We start from the raw sequence: 18,749 nt of genomic DNA, 5'->3' as shown, positions 1-18,749 counted from the left end.
AGGGCTGAAGAGGACCAAAGTCAGAGCACAAGAGGCTATGAGAAGATTTCAACAGGACAGTGACATGAGGCGTTTTACTTAAAAAGCTCACGATTGTGAGGCAAAACTCGGGAGACTGGCTGGGAAGTGAACAGACCCATGTGCAGAATGACACCTTGGGCAAAATTGGTCGCTATGGCCAGGTGGTGGTGGTGCACACCTTTAATCCCAGCAGTCTGGAGGAGGCAGAGATAGGTGGGTCTTTGAGCTTGAGGCCAGCCTGATCTACAGACTGAGTTCTAAGACAGCCAGGACTACACAGAAAAACCCTGTCTTGGGGGAAAAAAAATGGTAGCTATGGAGCTAGAGAAGGAGTCTATAAATCCGGATAATGTTTGGAAATGTCCAAGAGTTGGCAGTGGGTGATGGAGGAAAAAGAAGGTGATCCTGAGATGCCTGCTTTGAGCTGTGGAGGTGGATGACATCGAGACTTATACCAGTTGGCAAGCACATGGACCACACTATCTAGCTTCAGTCCTGGCTTTAGTAGTTAAGGGATGTGTGATCATGGATAAATCACTTGGTCTCTGTGTCTCAGTTTTTCTATTGTTATGCCCAGATCTCGGAGACCCCCAAAAGACCACCATGGAGATCGAATTCTGCATGTAAAAGCAAAGAACCTTTACTTTCAGGTTCCGGGGCTTGGTCTGTCTGTCGCACACAGGGTGAGAGCGGAGAGCCCTGAGCTCAGGTGGGATGGGGTTTTTATCATAGCAGAGGTTGGGGTGAGGGGATTTCCAGGGTCCAGGACACTGATTGGCTGACAATTGTCTAGGGGTATCTGTAAAACAAAAAACAGGTGTGTGCTAGACTCAAGGGCATCTGGCCACCTTATCTAATGGCTGGAATGTTTGGGATGTCAGGTACTTCCTCACCCCTGGGTGGGTCCCTGGGTGGTATCAGCTTAAGGCTTTTCCTGGATCTGGGTGTTGCCTGCCAGTAAGCCTGTCACAGAAGCTGTGTCAGGGCCCCTAAGCCTGTCATGGCAGCTGTGTGGTCAAGCTGGTTTTGGGCCCTCCACACCATCTATAAAATGAAGTTAATAGTTCCCGTCTCTTGGTGGCATGAATGCAAAAGGAGCCGATATTGGTGTAATTATTAAGGCCACTCCACATAGTTAAAAAATTTATTTAATGGCATAACTTACAAATTAAGGGATAGGTAGGTCGCGGGGTCTGGGGAAGGTGTATCACAGTCCAGCGGTGTTCTCTGGAGCTCTGCTTGGTCCACCTCCACTATCCAGGGGTCCCGGAACAGAGCGAGCGCCCGCCGCCGCCGATCCAGATCTTGGGTCCCCAGGCGCCTCCCTTGGCCCCGCCTTGTAGGCGTGACGGTTGCCGAAGTCTCAATGGGGGTTGGAACTTCCAGATCAAAGCTGGAATGGCTACCCACTACAAGCCAATGCATCACTTGTTTTGTGTTGCTATAACAAAATAGCCGAACCTGCGTACTTTATAAAACACAGAGGTTTATTTGGCTCTCCTATGTGGAAGCAGAAAGTTTAAGACCAGGGAGGTAAGCCTGCGTGGCGGCTTCTCATGAAGCTGTTTCTGGCTACACTACAACACCTTGAGTGCCGTTTGTAGGAGCCATGAAGGAGAATGGCCGGCATTGCAAGGGGGAGAGACTGTTGTGAGACATTGCTTTGGCAAGGCGACTGTCACCATAGTGAACACACTCCCTGGGGACCAACTCAGCCCTAGGGGATGGCACTGACCTCCTCTGTGCATGGTGCCTCCTGACTAAATAATGCATCACTTAGCCCACTTAAAAATTTTAACCCTCGCTGGCGGCGGTGGTGGCACACACCTTTAATCCCAGCACTTGGGAGGCAGAGCCAGGCGGATCTCTGTGAGTTCGAGGCCAGCCTGGTCTACAGAGCAAGATCCAGGACAGGCACCAAAACTACACAGAGAAACCCTGTCTCGGAAAAAAAAAAAACAACCCCCCCAAAAATTTTAACTTTTAGGGCCAGGGCCAGAGGGTGGTGGCACACGCCTTTAATCCCAGCACTTGGAAGCAGAGGCAGGCGGATGTCTGTGAGTTCAAGGCCAGCCTGGTCTACAGAGTGAGTTCCAGGACTGCCAGGGCTACACAGAGAAACTCTGTCTCCAAAAACAAAGAAACAAAAGAAATGTTTTAACCTTTACTTATATTTTATATAGTCTCCCTGCAGAAATGTCTACAGACCACATGCATGCAGTGCCTGCGCAGGCCAGGAGAGGGCGTCAGGTCCCCTTGAACTGGAGTTAGAGATGGCTGTGAGCTCTAAGAAGTTGGTGTCTGGAACTGAACTCTGGTCCTCTGGAAGAGCAGCTGATGTTCTTAACTGCTGAGATAATTTCTCTAGCTTCTTAAATGTTTTAGCCTTCAATTTTATCTTCTGCATAGACGTTTTGCCTGCATGTATGTATATATATATGCCATGTGAGTGCCTGGTGCCTGTAGAGGCCAGAAGAGGGCATCAGATCCCTTGGGGCTGGAATTATGAATGGCTGTGAGCCACAGTGTGGGTGCTGGGAACCAAACCCAAGTCTGTTTAACCACTAAGTGTCTCTTTAGCCCTACGTCTTATTTTGGTGGATCCTTTTAATGGGATAGAGTGAGTTTCTGTCTTCAACATATTAAGTTTGAAGGATCTGAGATATCCACCCAAGCAGAAGCTGTCTGTGGGCTGATTTATGTGCTCAGAGATATAAATGAGAGAAATAGTATTTGGAGTCATGAGTGTGGATGGGATCACCTAAGAAAGCACATCACAGAATCCTGGGGTACACCAGTGTTTACTGCAAGAAGCCTAAAATTTTAATGTCCCAGGGGTCATCTGGTGACCACGGATGAAGGTTCTGATTCAGGAGGCCTGGGGTCTGTGACACTGCAAATCTAGCATGTTCCCAGAGGCTCTCAGTGCCATGGGGACCCTCCAGCCCGTCACTGAGCAACAGCACAGAGATGGAAGAGGCACGGGGAAGGGAAGAAAGCAGAGATGAGGTCATTTCAGGAGTGGTGTAGACAAAGGCGAGGTGGACTGGGCAGTGTGGAGCCCACAGCGAACCTGGAGAGCTCAGTGGGCGGTACACGCAGACTGGGACCAGAGGCAGAGTGGGGAGCGGGGCTCACACACTCTCTAAAACTTGTGGTTTAGAGAAGAGAAACTTTTTTTTCTGGTGGCTTTAGAAGGGCATTTTGGGGGCACGGAAGCACCACCCTCATTGAATCAGTTATTTTTTATTTTTATTTTTATTTTTTTCGAGACAGGGTTTCTTTCTGTGTAGTTTTGCGCCTTTCCTGGATCTCTCTCTGTAGACCAGGCTGGCCTCGAACTCACAAAGATCTGCCTGGCTCTGCCTCCCGAGTGCTGGAACTAAAGGCATGCGCCACCACCAGCCCGGCCTGAATCATTTATATGTGTGGTATCTGTGTGTGTGGGAATTACAGGTGTGACCTACCATTCCAAGCTTTGATTTTACTCTTTGGTCAAGAAGAGATGATTGCCAGTTACAGTCTTGGGTTTGGAGAGATGGCTCAGTGGTTAGACCTCATGTCGGTTTGTAGAGGACCTGAGTTCAAGTCCCAGCACTTGTGTCTAGTGGCTCACAAACCGCCTGAAGTACAGCCCTAGGGGGACCAGACACCTCTGGTTTCTGCAGGTACATATAATCAGGGGCAACATTCCCACGCACAGGCACGCAAAGCACACAGAATTAAAAATTAAAAAGTAAGTCCGGGCAGGGATGGCGCACTACTTTAATCCCAGCACTCAGGAGGGAGGCAGAGCCAGCTGGATCTCTGAGTTCGAGGCCAGCCTGGTCTGCAGAGGGAGTTCCAGGACAGTCTCCAAAGCTACACAGAGAAACCCTGTCTTGAAAAAAAAATTTAAAAAAAAAGAGGTGGACAGGGACCAGAGAGATGGCTCAGCAGGTCAGAGTCCTTGCTGCTCTTCCAGAGCACCAGAGTATTATTACTAGCAACCATATGGTACTCACAACCAAACTGTAACTCCCATGCCCTCTTCTGGCTCCCACAGGCAACTGCATGTACATGGTACATATACATACCCACATACATACAAACAAACATACATATTCAGGCACACACACATGTAAAATAATAAGTCGATATATCTATAAAGAAGAGTCATGTTCTTATTTGGTGCCTACTTCCAAGAAGATTGTACTTCTGTCTGGATTCAGGGGCCATGCCCTGTACATGTGCAGTGTGGGTCATTCATGTCAATCACAGAATACAAGTACACAGTACACCTCACAGCCATGTGCAAAACTACAGGTATGTGTCAAAGGCAAATATTTTAATTAACTAGAAATAAAATCCATGATCAACATGTATTTTGTCTTTTTTTTTTTTTAGTCTAAAGGCAATTCTGAACAGAATTATCAATCAAGATTACATCACAAAAACTTAAAATGTATTTACACAGTGAATAAGTTACATAGGTAAACTCTGAATATGCTCTGGATGCGCAACAGATTCACATGCCCACATGGAACACTCGACAGCGTTGGGTTAGAAACTTTAAGAATGGCCCTTTACACATATATTACAAATGAAAGATGACATTATTCTTCAAGTGGCGACTCATGTCTTCCCTTTAGGACTCTACTTCTAGCTATCTAAATGGCTACTAAAAGATGCATGCATGGCGGATGAAAGGACTCGGGATTCATGTGAATAATTGGTTTTTCTACAAAACGGCAAAGTGAATTCAGACGAACACTCATTCTTCTGTAGTATAAATTACGCTCATTAAAGCAACCTTCTTGTAAAAAGCAGCCTAGATCCTTTAAAAGAATCCATCTGGATCATTCCTGGTGCAGAGAGATCCAGGGTTTTCAGAAACAGTAGCCTAGCAACGTAAGAAAGGTACTCCATAGCAGCCTCGTTTAGATACAGTGTACATTAAATTGCAGTCCATTTACAATTCCTTTTTCAAGCACACAGGCTGTCAGCTTTTGACCGTCTTACAGGTTTTCTGTGGCCAGCTTCATTCTGCCTGCACCCTTTCCAACCCACTGAAAAAACAACAAACAAAATCCCACAAAAAAGGGAAGAAAACCAGGAGAAAGGGAACGAATGTACAAGTCTTAGAATATAAATTTCTTTTTCATGTGAAGAAAAACATTGCACTTTTGCCAATCTAAAACTCTTTCCAGAAAGGACAGTATCGTTCAGCGTGGTCAGCTTTGGTAATGCAACGGAAGTCATTTCTTCAGTAGTGGGTTGCATCTGCCCAGTGAAGGACAGCCGCACGGCGTGACGGGTGGTGGAGTCTGTCTCAGAAGGTCCTAGGCTGCTTCTGTGTGGACAGTATTGCTACACATTGGAAGCTGGGTAATCTTCTTTAGAAAGAGTCCGACAGGTAACAAGAGGGAGAACACTCTGTCCAAGCCTTGCGAAGGCTGAGAAGACACTGAATGTCGTCGCCCCAGCATGGCAGCATGGGCTTGGGAACCATGGGGGCCGGGAGGCTCCTGTCAGAGGCTAGTGCCAGAAGCACTGGAGTCTGGGAGAAAGGCAGTGAGAACCCGGTAGCTCTGGGCTCTGCGGATCATGTCTCGGATCTCCATGTTCAGTTCCATCAGCTTGGTGCAGATTTCAGTCAGGCTCTGGTTAGAACCCACCAAGGCATAAGTACCCGTTTGTCCCAGAGTTTGGTGACGGAAGTAAATATTCAGTAGTGTCTGGACTTCGTCGTCAGAACTGCTTCCAAAGATGTCATTGGGCCACAGGCTTCTGTGGTGGAGAGGGAACAGAGGAGATTAGAGGCACCCAGTTGGGAGGTATGAGTCTTGGTTAGTATAAACATATACTTAAACCTTTTACTGAGATGTTATCACAGCATTTGATAGGTTCATCTAAAGCACATAACTCCTTGGGTTCTAGTTTATTTAGAGTTGTCCAAATATTGCTATAATCAGTTTTAGAATGTTGGTTATTATTGATAAAAATACCAGAGTGGAATACGATGCTCTTTTAAAACTTGTTTTTTTTTTTTTTTTTTTTTTGGTTTTTCGAGACAGGGTTTCTCTGTGTAGCTTTGCGCCTGTCCTGGAACTCACTTGGTAGCCCGGGCTGGCCTCGAACTCACAGAGATCCGCCTGGCTCTGCCTCCCGAGTGCTGGGATTAAAGGCGTGCGCCACCACCGCCCGGCTTAAAACTTGTTTTACTGGTCAGCTGGGCTAAGGTCCCCTACTGTTTCTATCCACCTGCTCCCCGCCACTGCCCACCAGTGACCACATATTTAGCCTCTCCTTCTTGGCAAAGGGTCTTTGAATTATAAGAACCCCAGAAACTCCCCAGCTAAGACTCATAGCAATGGTGGAGAGGGTGCTTGAACTAGCCTTCCCCTGCATTCAGATTGGTATCTACCCTAATTGTCATCATAGAACCTACATCCAGTGACTGATGGAAGCAGATACAGAGATCCACAGCCAAGCACTTGGCCAAGATCCTGGAGTCCAGTTGAAGAGAGGGAGGAAAGATTATGGGAGCAAGGGGGGGGGGTCAGGATCATGATGGGGAAAACCACAGAAATAGCTGACCCAAGCTCATGGACTCTGGACTGACAGCTGGGGAGCCTGCATGGGACCGCACTAGGCCCTCTGAATGTGGGTGAAAGTTGCATGGCTTGATGTGTTTGTGGGTCCCCTGGCAATGGGACCAGGAATTATCCCGGGCACATGAACTGGCTTTTTAGAGCCCATTCCCTATGGTGCGATGCCTTACTCAACCTTGATGCGGAGGGTGGGGGGGAGTGGGGGGGTGGCTAGATCTGGCCCCAACTTGGTATGCCAGCCTGTGTGAACTACCCAGTGGAGGCCTTACCCTCTATGAGGAGGGGATGGGGGTGGGATTGGGGAAGGTGGGGGGGGGGTAGCGAGAGGGAACGGGGATTGGTATGTAAAAGGAAAGAAAAAATGTTTTAAATAAAAAAATTATAAAAAAACCTCCAAAAGAACAAAAACAAAAAACTTGTTTTATATGTACATGTGCTTGTATGAATTTATGTGCACCACATGTGTGCAGTGCTCACAGAGACCAGAAGAGGGCATCGGCTCCCCTGGAATTGGAGTTACAGGTGGTTGTGAGCTGCCATGTGGGTGCTGGGAACTGAACCTGGGTCCTCTGGAAGAGCAGCCAGTGCTTGTAACCACTGAGCTCTGAATCTGATACTCTTATTTGCTATAGCCATCTTATTCTGATGTATGTGAAGACTATCTAAAACAACCCCCAAATGTACATTCCATTTAGTTTGAAATTATGTGGGGGTACATTGTGAAGTTCTTCAACTTTCACAACCAAAGCCAATACGTGTAACATGCAAGCTCCAGGCTGGTGGGTAAGCCTTCGGGTGCTGTAGAAACCTCGGAGGAGACAGGTAAGATGTCTAGATATTCCAACCTTGGCAAGTGTGTCCCTAGGCAGCCCAGGGTCAGGACTACACTTGTATTTCCCATCACCATCCCTGGGAGGAAGATCAGAGCCACCTGCACTCCTTGATCTGTCGCAGGGCCTTGCCAAGTTCATTGTTCTTTAGACACTCCAGCATGGACTGGATGGCTGCCTCAGTGGATGTGAAGGTCGGCTCTGACCATGCTCCCTCGATGTAAAGCGGGTCCGTGGCGATGGCCGCAGTAGCCTCTTTTAGGTTCCTCTTCAGGTCACTCAGTTCTCTGGACATGTTCAGCAGCTGTTTAAAACAAATGCCATGTATTTAGGTACAGGCTGGCATGACCTTTTCAAAGAAATTTAGTCATGAGGGTCTGGTTACGCAGAAGTTTAATATCTGTATAAATAAAGGGAGCTGGGTATGGTGGTACATGCCTGTAATCCGGGCACTTGGAAGTATGAGGCAGGAGGCTCACCAGGAGTTTGAGGCCAGCCTGGGCTACCCAGTGAGACCTTGCCTCAAAACAGACAAAACTGAACAACAACAAAACCCCCACCGACCTACATGGCATATATCAAGGACTGGGTTGTCAGAAGCATTGAATCACTTTGCCTCAGCAGCTGGGATGCTCTCCTCAGAAGAGAGACATCATTTAAAATGTTTCCCATTTGGGCTGGGGATGTAGCTCAGTGTTAGGGCTTGCCTTGTATGCACATGGCCCTGGGTTCAATCTCAGTCCTTCCAGCTCCTGTTTAACTAGAAAGGACATCATAAAGAAAGAGGTAGGGCTGGGCGGTGGTGTCGCACGCCTTTAGTCCCAGCACTAGGGAGGCAGAGGCAGGCGGATCTCTGTGAGTTCGAGGCCAGCCTGGTCTATAGAGCGAGTTCCAGGACAGACTCCAAAGCTACACAGAGAAACCCTGTCTGGGAAAAAAAAAAGAAAGAAAACAAACAAAAACTAAACAGAGTAAAAATAATAATAGGTATAAACAAAAGTTATTCATTTCCACTTGATATTTTTAGACAGACGTTAACTGTGGGTAACTGTGTGTAATGTCTCTCCCGCTGAACTCATACAGAAGCATTAATCTTAGTCTTTTTATCGTTTTACATGTATTTTTTTGTGTGTATGTGTTTGAATGTGTGTATGCCACAGTGCATATGTAGAAGTTAGAGGACAGCTTTTCGGAGCTGGCTCTTTTCCTTCCACCAGGGGACCTGGAGATTGAATTTAGGTTTTTGGGCTTGGCGGCAAGCACCTTTATCTGCTGCCAAAATCCCTTTGTCTTTTAATTTTAATTTTTTTTTACTCTCCGTCTAGACGTGGCTGTCCTGGAACTCATTATGTAGACTAGGCTGGCCTCAAACTCAGAGATCCTCCTGCCTCTGCTTGGGGGTTAAAGGTGTGTACCAGTACGGCCTAATCTGCAGTCTTATGTTAATGGTATTAAGAGGGTGGATGTGCTTGTCTCTTTGGAAAATAAGATTAGATTGAACCTTAGGGTAGGGTGGGGCCCATGGAATCCTGGTGGCTTTATAAGGTCAGGGGAGCTAGAAACAGACACAGACAGAGTTATCCTGGGCTCCATGCTGTGAGGCAGCCAGTACCTTCAACACATCTTTTGGACTTCCAGCTTCCACAAAAAAACCCGAGAGCTAAGTAGACCTTCTTTTCTTTATAGAGGATGTGGCCCTTTCTGTTACTGTGCCTGACCGTGTGGAGGACCTTTTGGGACTGGTTAGAAGGGAGAGGACGGAAGTGTTTGGAGCAGCTGGCTACTGTCAGCACCGCAGACAGTCAGGGTGAGGGCTCAGGGAACCAGAACGCGGCTGGGGATGTGGACCGTGAAGGCCGTGCAAACGTGGTTTCCGGTGGCGATGAGGACTCTCTTGGGAACTGGAGTAAAGGCCATCCTTGTTACCTTGTGGCCAAGAGTCTGGCTTCCTTGTGTCCCTGTCCAGAGGCATCCTGGAAGGCCGAACTTCCCAGTGACCAACTGGTCTGTCTGGCAACAGAGCTCTCCAAACAGGAAAGCATCCAGGCTGCTGCATGGCTACTCCTGACGGCTTACAGTCAAATGAGAGAGCAAAGGGATGGTTTGAAGGCTGAGCTTCTCAAAAGGGGAACAGAGCACCTTAGGCAGAGGAGGAACCACCAGGGTCTAAAGAGGAAAGGCTGGCCACAAAAGCCCCTGGTCAAGAACATGACAGTGGACAGACGGATGTTGCTGGTGTTGAATCCTGGCAATAAAAGGGATGGCTGGAGGGGATCCCAGAAAGGAGCCCCAATGCAGACTGGGGAATCTGGCTTGCTGGCAAAGAGATCCTCGACCTCAGTCATGATTCCCACGGCCCCGGATGCAGCGCCTGTAAACCTCAGACCATGGCAGCGTTCCTGTACGGGAGATTTTGCAGGCCGGAAGAACTTCGTTACGAAGTCTCAGCAGCCCTCACCACAGCTAAAGAGGAAACCGTGGGAGGCCAGGCCGAAGGCTGCCTTCAGGTGGGAGTCTCTGAGGAAACGACCTGATGAGGTGATACCTCATGGAGCTGTGGAAGTGAAGCCATACTGGAGATCCTGGGAGAAAAGCAGTGATACCAGTGTCCTCCAACACCAGGCAGAGAAAGCTGCAAACAGTGTGACACACAGGCCTCTGAAAGCCGAGAACGTCAGCTTGCAATCTTCAGTAGCAGCTGTGAGGGTGGAGCCCAACAGAGCCTGGAGACTCCTTTCTAGACGTCAGGAAACACCTGGATCTCCCCCAGAGGTAGAGTCACTACAGAGAGCCCACACAGAGGCAAGGCCGAGCAGAAATGTCCAGACAGAGCTGAGCCCCAGAGCCCCCTCCAGCGCAATGCCAACTGGAGTTACAGGGGTAGGGCTGCCATCGAAACACCCGGAGCTACAGAGCTCCCAGCATGGAAAGGCCAGCCTGGGAGAGCTGCCGAAAGGACTCCAGCCTGTGAGGACCGAAGCAAGGGCTGAGGCCAGCAAAGCCCCGCAGCAGAGAAGGTGACGTGGAGGTTTGGGATGAGACATTTGCCCCATTGGTTTTGTTTAGGCCTCGCTATCCTGTCCCTTCCTTTAGAGACAGGAACGTTTGTTTATGCTGTGTTTGTCCCACACCCGGATCTCTTAGAAGAGTAACTTGTTTTGTGCTCCAGGCTCACGGCCACAGGAGGTTGACAGGTGTCTCTGGTGAGCCTTGTGAACCAATGCTGCCGTGAGTTAAGACAACCTAGGACAATTGGATGGAATTTTTGTGTGGGAGAAGTCAGCCAGGAGTGGACTGCCGTGGTTTGTTCCCTGAACTCATGAAGGCCTTTCTTCCTCTAAATCTTGCACTAATGGCAGTGAGAGGACAGAAACTTGATCAGACTGTGGTGTCTAGAAATGGACCTTTGAGAAGTGATTAAAATCATCGGAGTGGAGCCCTAAGGACGGAGTCCCATGACATTGTTGGGGAGGGAGAAGAGTCTATGTGCAGAGACACAAGGCTTCCCATTAAGGTGGGACACTGCCAGCCCCAGTGACATCCTGTTTGGATTCCTAGCTCCTCAGTCTGTGAACTAAATAAATTTCTCTTTACAGAGTGGCTGGCTTCAAATCTCTTGTTATGCTACTGAAAAGCTGACTAGTGTCTGTGTCTGTGTGTAAGACAGTCTCGTTTGCTGTTTTTCCTGCTGTAAGACTGTAATACCCATGTTACAAGTTTACTTTAAATTGGGCAGTGGTGGCGCACGCCTTTAATCCCAGCACTTGGGGGGCAGAGCCAGGCGGATCTCTGAGTTCGAGGCCAGCCTGGGGTACTACAGGTTTCAGGAAAGGCACAAAGCTAGACAGAGAAACACTGTCCAAAAAAAAAAAAAAAAAAAAAAAAAAAAAAAAAGAAAAGAAAAGGAGTTTACTTTAAAGATTAAATGAAATTATCTATAGACTATCTAGTGAAGTTTGGTATATAAGTACTCAAATGTAATTGTCAAATAAAGGGCCCTGTTTTTGTTCTGCTTGTTTTGAGACAGCCTGACTGTCCTAGAACTCACTGTGTAGACAGGCTGGTCTCTAACGCACAGAGTCTCCTGTCTCCTCTGTTTCCCCAAGTGTTAGATTAAAGGTGTGCACTACCATGCCCATATTATGGGCCCGTTCTCCCCCCCTCCCCCTAGACAGGGTTTCTCTGTGTAGCTTTGCGCCTTTCCTGGAACTCACTTTGTAGACCAGGCTGGCCTCAAACTCACAGAGATACACCTGCTTCTGCCTCCTGAGTACTGAGTGTTGGGATTAAAGGCGTGCGCCACCACCGCCCGGCGGGCCCTGTTTTTAACAGTAAAGGATCTCTATTTTCTCTATGCCACAGAAAAGATGGGAGATACAAATGTTTTTGTTTTTGAGATATCTTACATAGCCAGCGCAGAGGCTGGGTATGGTGGAACAAGCCTTTGATCATAGCCTTGAGGTAGAGGCAGGTGGAAAGTCAGTGTTATACCGAGACCCTGTGTCAAAAGAACCCCCCCAAACAGTCTGGGCTGGCCTTGAACCCACTGAACAGTCAAGGATGACCTGGAACTTTCCATCTTTCCTCCAACTCTGAGAAATGGGGTTTTAGGCATATACCAGCACACTCAGTTTTAGGAAGTGCTGTGGATTAAGTCTAGAGTGCTAGGCAAGCACTCTAGCAGTGGAGTCACACCCCCTAAGTCCCGGAAGATAGAATGCTAAGGAGGAAAAGGATTAATACCGTAAGGGAATTTGGTATTAATGCCTCAGAAAGACTTCTGCCCACGCAGTGGCTGTACCCAGAAAGTTTACTCAGAGTCTAAACTTTCATGTGGAGGGGTGACTATCCCTTCATTTCCACACAGCACACACTTCCCTTTCTAATGGGCACAAGTGGCCTCATTTGCATGTGTGGGTCTATTCATTTAGCTATGATCCCTTCAAATGTACAGTGTTGATTTTCCAAAATGGGTTGAACTGTGGTCAGATTTAAAGCCGGCTCAGACCAGCTGTTGCGGTTAGCTGATAGCCATCTACGTGAGGGCGACAGCAGCTATCTGGAGAGAACCTGTGGGGATCAAAGGCTACAGACTCTGGACAATCCTGATGTAAGGTTGTGCTGGCTATGTGACTCTCTCCTCTCGTTTGTTTGTTTTGTTTTTTGTTTTTTTTGGAGACAGAGTTTCTCTGCGTAACTTTGGCTGTCCTGGAACTCAACTCTGTAGACCAGGCTGGCCTTGAACGCAGAGATCTGCCTGCGTCTGCCTCCTGAGTGCTGGGATTAAAGGCGTGCACCACCGCCCTTCTAAGTTTATTATTTTTTAAGACCCACTGAGTCTACTCGGTCCTGCCAGTATGTGCGTGGGTCACTGGATCATGCATAGCCTTACCTCTCAGGGGCAGAATCCTTGAAGAAACCTCACTGTTTCTCTCCCAGCTCAGCTAGGCTGCGACTTTACGACCACCTCCCCCCCCCTCCCCACTCCCCCGGCTCCATGCTGGGATTGTGAGTGGCTTGTGTTCAGGTGTTGTGCCTGCTGCACTCACTAGTCTCAAGGTGATGTCTGCCCTCCCACATCAAAGATCTAATCACCTAGTGCCAAGTGGGCTTAGGCACTGAAGCATCGTAATTGTCTGGCCAGCTCTGGTGAGGATTTTCTGAGGGACTAGAATGGCTGGTCTCCGACAAAGTGTCACGCCAGTTTGCGTGCTGGAGTCGTGGGCAAGATCCACTGGGCCTTGGCTTTGGGTATCTGGGGGCAGGTTATATATAGTAGCACCTTCTGCGGGAGGCTGGGGGTTATATGGTTGTACACGGGCAGGTTGTAGTTGCAGATCCTATTGGGGGCCAGGGAGCTGCAGCCCCTCAGCTGAGGAACTGCATGCTACCATCGGTGACTATGGGAACCATGATGGCAGACCCTTAATTGATAGAGAAGTGACTACTGTCCTCCAGAGCAGGGTGACTTGCAGGTCAAGATGGTGCGGGGCAGCCCTAGGGGTCCTGCAGTGGGTGGGGCTTCCTCTGGAGTATGGACACTGTGAACTCCAGGCCTGTGAAGATGGCAGGGGTCTCCACAACACCTGCAGGTGCTGCTGGGCTAAAATTAACCTGTCAGCCCTTGCCTAAGGACAGATACTTTCTGAGACACTGGAGGCTGTTCCTGTTAGATGAGCACCCACGTTTCCACCTCCCTAAACAAGTCTGGTTGACCCAACTGCACTGGATGGGAGGTATGCAGGCAGGAAGTACATCAGGATGCATGCTTGCCCCTGATTGGACAAAGGCAGGAAGTACGGAACCCCCGTGAGTTTGCTTTTATAAGTACCTGGCCAAGGTAGGCCATGGTCATTCTCTGTGAATCCTGGGTATGAACTTGACCAGTGTACATCTTCCTGGCCAGTATTTAATAAAGCTTGCTTTAATTGGATAATTGAGGCATTATCCTTGCAAATCTCAGGTTTAATGATGTCTGCAGCAGTGGTGTGATGTGGTGGGCGGGTGCCTCCTGGTCATGTCTTCCTCACATGGGGGAAGCCTTCCTGCATCCGAGTTGATCCACTCTGGATATAACCTGGATGTGGGGAGGATGAGTGGCCTTGTCTCTCTCTGCAGGTTTCCACTCTAGCTTTTCTTTCCTTGAGGCAGTATGTTGGTTCATTGTTCGGGTCCTTTTAAGCATTAGACACTTCTAGATAATCTAGCTACAATTGCTTTTTAAATATGGACCATGGTATACACACTGCATTTGCACATTTTTCCTCTTTTTAGGCATTTGTTTATTCTAGCAATAGAAACTGACTGCATTTACTTCTCTCTCTCTCTCCTACTACCATGTTGTTGTATTTATGATGAAGATGGTTCTTGTTTTTATTTTATTTTTTATTTTATTTTTTTGAGTAGGGTTTCTCTGTAGCTTTGGCTGCCTTAGAACTCATTCTGTAGACCAGGCTGGCCTGGAACTCACAGAGATCGGCCTGCCTCTGCCTCCTGAGTGCTGGGATTAAAGGCGTGCACCGCCACCGCCCGGGCCAAAGATGGTTCTTTTCTGAGTATTTGGCCCCATTGCTCACCCTTGCCCTGTAAGACTGCTCAGGACAGCTTTCAGACTCCCATCCTCACCCTTAGTAAGTCAGACAAGGTCCCCTGCGCTGCCCCAGTGCACACTGCCACCCTTTTTCACTCTCATGCCTAGGAAAACCGGTGCCCACTGGAAGCAGTGTGCTCAAGTGATTTTAATTTTTGCATTTAGATGCACTAAAGCATCCTGACGCTGAAGTGGGGAACAGAAGACCACCAGACCCTGAGACATTTCTTTCTTACCGTAGGATAAGGGCAAATGTGAAAGGCTACGTGCTAAGGAGGGCTCTTCTCAAAGGATGACCCATCAGGGTGAGGCAAAGGATGGCACCCGGGTGTAACTGTAGGGCTGGGGGGAAACTGCCTCCAAATGTGAGGCTGCCTTACCCTCTTCACCTTGGTTGTGGCCCTGCTCTAGAAAACCATTCAAAGTTGAAAATAGAAATATATTTCTTTCTCACTGGTGCTTGAACAAAATAGTAATTATATGCAAAAAAAACCCAAAACCCCAAACCAAACAAAAACAACTAACCCAATTTGTACCATTATAAGGAGGGTGGAGGATGGAAAACAAAAAACCCAAACCCAAACAGTAACTTTAAAGACGCCATGTGGTTTCTGTGGCGAGCCGGGCTGGGGGACTCACCTCTGGTACGGAGCTCACTTCGTGCACCTGCCCGATGAGCTTGCAGTAGGACTGATAGAGCAGCAGCAGCTGGAAATGCAGCTTGTATAGTCTCTGGCAGAGCTCCAGCTGCTACAGAGAGGGGGCGCAGGGGAGGACAGCTGTTAAAGCTCATTTTGTCAAACTCGTGAGAAGTGACACACACACACACACCGGTTCTTTAAAATGCAAGGAGCCTTAGCTATCTGTTTACACTCTAAACAAAACAAAACCAGACCCACTCCGTAACATCCGTGACACCCTCATGGTATACTACAGAATATCATTTCTCTACAATGAAGTATGACTAATTAGAATCAGCTAGAAAAAAGGATGGAGGGAACCACATTTCCGTTGCATTTGCCAACGAAAGACCTATAAATTACGGCTGAGTAGTTAATGTTTATAAGCTACAAACTGCCTTTGAACAGCCAAGAATCCTTTTTCATTAAAGGGAAAGCCGACAGGCAAAACACTAACTAGTTCTAGGTGTTAAGTTTGTAAGTTGAACTGCTGCTGGGGAAACAGCTGTGTAAGTCTGGGCTGCCGTCGAGGGGGCAGCCACTCCTGAAGGCAGAAATACAAGCCACACAGTGATGAGAGAGAAGCCCCGTCATCCCACCACCAATGTTCACAGCACTCTGAGCGGTCGTCTCCACACAGGCCATCTTACGTCAACAATGGGCTGGCTCCCATGGTGTATGGGGCCTTACAGAGGAGGGGGAGAGCCTCAGTAGTCGCCAGTGGAAGCGATTTACACCTGGTGTGAACCAGGCAACCCAACGCTCCACTGCTGGGTTTAGAAGAGGCTCCCTCAGACAGGGTCAAGGGGACCTTGTGCCGTCTAAGGAGCTACACAGAACTCATCTCAGAATTGAGAGAGTTGAGGAGACTTCCCAAATCGGGTGAAGGAGATAGATCACAAGAGTTTTAAGTTTTCTGGAGTATATTTTGTTTATCACAGACATGTCTTTTGATTCTGATTTTTAAGTTACTAAAATTGATGCATATATATAAATACATATACATACATACACATATATATATATATTTCATGCTAAGCTAAGCTCCCCTTTTCCCCAACTTTCCTCCTTCTAGGAGAAAACCAATTCTATTTAGATGATATTTTTTTCCTTTTTCAAAGTATTGGCAAAATAGCTTTAGAATGGAGAATTAGTTCACTAATTAACGAGGTCTTTGGTTGTTTCAATAAAATTCCTTATGATAACTTAAACATTTTTAAAAATGGGAACCCTATAAAATTTGATATGAGATGCATCTGCCAGGATCTTGCAAATTAATAAAAAAAAGTGTTTAAAAATAATGTTATCTTCCCAATTTAGGGTGAAACCTAGCCATGAAAACTCTTGACTTTCCTAAATGCCAAGCGATGGTATTTGTTGTTTAAAAATTTCCATGGAGAGAATGAGAATTCACAGCAATGTAGGTTTCTGTTTTGGGGAGAAAGCATCCCAGAGAACTACCAATAAGCTGCCACATCTCAATCTACCAAAGAAAAGAAAAGAAAAACAAAAAAGGGAACACATGCTAAGAGATACAACAGTTCACGGTAAAAATAAGGCTCATGATGGGGTCCATGCCTCCGTGGACAAAGAATACGGAAGAAAAAGTTAACTTACTGCAAGAGATTCCATTTGCTACGCAGCAAGCATGGCGCGGGAAAGACAGGAAAGGAAAGAGAGGACAGGGTCAGTGTGGCATGCAACAGAAAGCGTGGCCCTCTTCCGGGAGCAGAGCTGCCGCAGGGTTAGCTTTGCTGGCCCAGACCCGGCCAGCGGCTGCCAGTGTCGTACCCGTTCAACATGCACAGCGGTCTGGTGGAAAAACAAGCTTTAGTGGGCAACGTCATTGGAAAACATGGCTTTTAGTCCTTGGGATTCTCGGATTAGTTGGTTTAGATTTTCTCTGCGTCCACCCGGGAGACTAGAAGTTACCTCTTTTTTTTTCCTCTCGTCCTGACAATTTGAGTGCATTAAGGTGAATAGCAAGTGAACATGATAAGCTATGAGGGCAGCTGAGCAATCTGAAGAACTGTCCCCTGGTGGCAATTACGGTGTCACTTATTTCCTTTAGTTTGGATTGCCTTTCAGACTGGGCATATGTATAGACGATTTTAAAACATTGTGTATATGTGGGTATGCGGACCCGAGTGCTGGTGCCCTTGGAGACCAGAGGCACTGGATTCTCCCAAGAGCTGGAGTTGCAGGCAGCTGTGAATCACCTAATTTGGGTGCTGGGAACTAAATCCAGGCCTTCTGCAAGAGCAGGGCACGCTCTCAACCACTGAGATCTCTCCAGCCCTCAGATCGAGAACATGTAATAGGCTGCTAGACGGTCTCAAAGGAGTAGACATTGTATACTCTCAAACAAATATGCAGTGTAAGTATTCCCATGTATTTTATTTTTTATGATCACGATTTCTTCACAGGTACTTGCCAATATGTCACAAGGTCTGCGAGAGGCACATGTCCTGCAATGGTGTGAGCATCCATTGTCACACTTACAAACCAAAAAAAAAAAAAAATCCTTCTAATTATTTTTATCTGCTAAATCATTCCTAAAAGACAATCTAAAACTGGTTATTAACTGAAGATATTGAAAATTTACAAAACGGGCCATGTTCAGCTATGGCTACTGTTTCTTAAATGTCACCAATGACACTTTAACTATAGAACCAGTTTGTGGAAAATTTTGGTAGGTGGGAAGGGGCACCACAACTTGAAGAAAATGTTTAAAAATTTTCAAAATCTACCAGGCAGTGGTGGCGCACACCTTTAATCCCAGCACTCAGGAGGCAGAGGCAGGTGGATCTCTGTGAGTTCAAGGCCAGCCTGATCTACAGATTGAGCTCCAGGACAGGCTCCAAAGCTACACAGAGAAACCCTGTCTCGAAAAACCAAACCAAACCAAACCAATCAAAATCTGTTTGTTTAAACCAGGCCTTGTGGAGCACAGCTGCAGTTTCACACTTTGGAGGCTAAAGCAAGATGATGGGGGAGTTTGGGGCCAACCTGGCTTTATAGGAAGTCCCTGCCTCAGCCCTACCCCGAACACCAGCTTGGTCAATTTCAATCATTGAGTCCATAGATCTCGGTTCTGAACTTTCAAAGTATTTAAGCACTACCTCACTCCCTTACGAATCCTTGGCAAGGAAAATTCTTAAAAGCAAACAAAAAACCCAAACAACTTTTGGGCTGTCAGTTTAATACAGTGTCCTTAAACACATGGTCCAGTGAATAACAAAACTGTCAGCTTGCCACTGCGGCCTACAGATGCTACTGAAGGAGCATTTAGACCCCCCCCCACCCCCCACCCCCCACCCCCCCATGCCTCTGATTCCTGGTCTCCCTTTCTCTCACCTGCCATCAATATCACATGAGAGCGATGTGTGTGGTCACTGTAAATTTACTGAGAAACTTTTTTTGGGATCCTGGTCATGTTTCTCTCTTCCTTAAAGTCTGTGTTGTACATTGTATGGCCAGGCACTTACAAGTCTCTAGATGTCTACAAGCTTTGTTATTAGGTGCTAACACATAG

At 47.4% G+C, this 18,749-nt stretch overlaps 1 protein-coding gene across 4 annotated transcripts in view; it reads right to left on the bottom strand.

Annotated features, from left to right (window-relative positions):
* Positions 1-4,162: 4,162 nt before the first annotated feature.
* Fry (FRY microtubule binding protein) overlaps positions 4,163-18,749 on the bottom strand; it is a 403,165-nt gene continuing 388,578 nt past the window's right edge. For 3 of the 4 annotated variants that reach the window (XM_052754591.1, XM_052754592.1, XM_052754589.1), the window contains 4 exons: positions 16,832-16,849; positions 15,174-15,284; positions 7,546-7,748; positions 4,163-5,790 (listed from right to left, as the gene is read on the bottom strand). In XM_052754591.1, coding sequence (XP_052610551.1) covers positions 5,532-5,790; positions 7,546-7,748; positions 15,174-15,284; positions 16,832-16,849 — 591 coding nt within the window. In that variant the 3' untranslated portion in view covers positions 4,163-5,531. The remainder of the gene's footprint in view (positions 5,791-7,545; positions 7,749-15,173; positions 15,285-16,831; positions 16,850-18,749) is intronic. The other variant, XM_052754590.1, reaches the window with a different exon arrangement.

This window comes from Peromyscus californicus, unplaced genomic scaffold (genome assembly GCF_007827085.1).
Source record: "Peromyscus californicus insignis strain IS unplaced genomic scaffold, ASM782708v3 Scaffold_2__1_contigs__length_46816999, whole genome shotgun sequence".
NCBI classification, from domain to species: domain Eukaryota; kingdom Metazoa; phylum Chordata; class Mammalia; order Rodentia; family Cricetidae; genus Peromyscus; species Peromyscus californicus.
The sequence above is the reverse complement of the archived record's forward strand: the minus strand, read 5'-3'. Positions and strand labels throughout refer to the sequence as shown.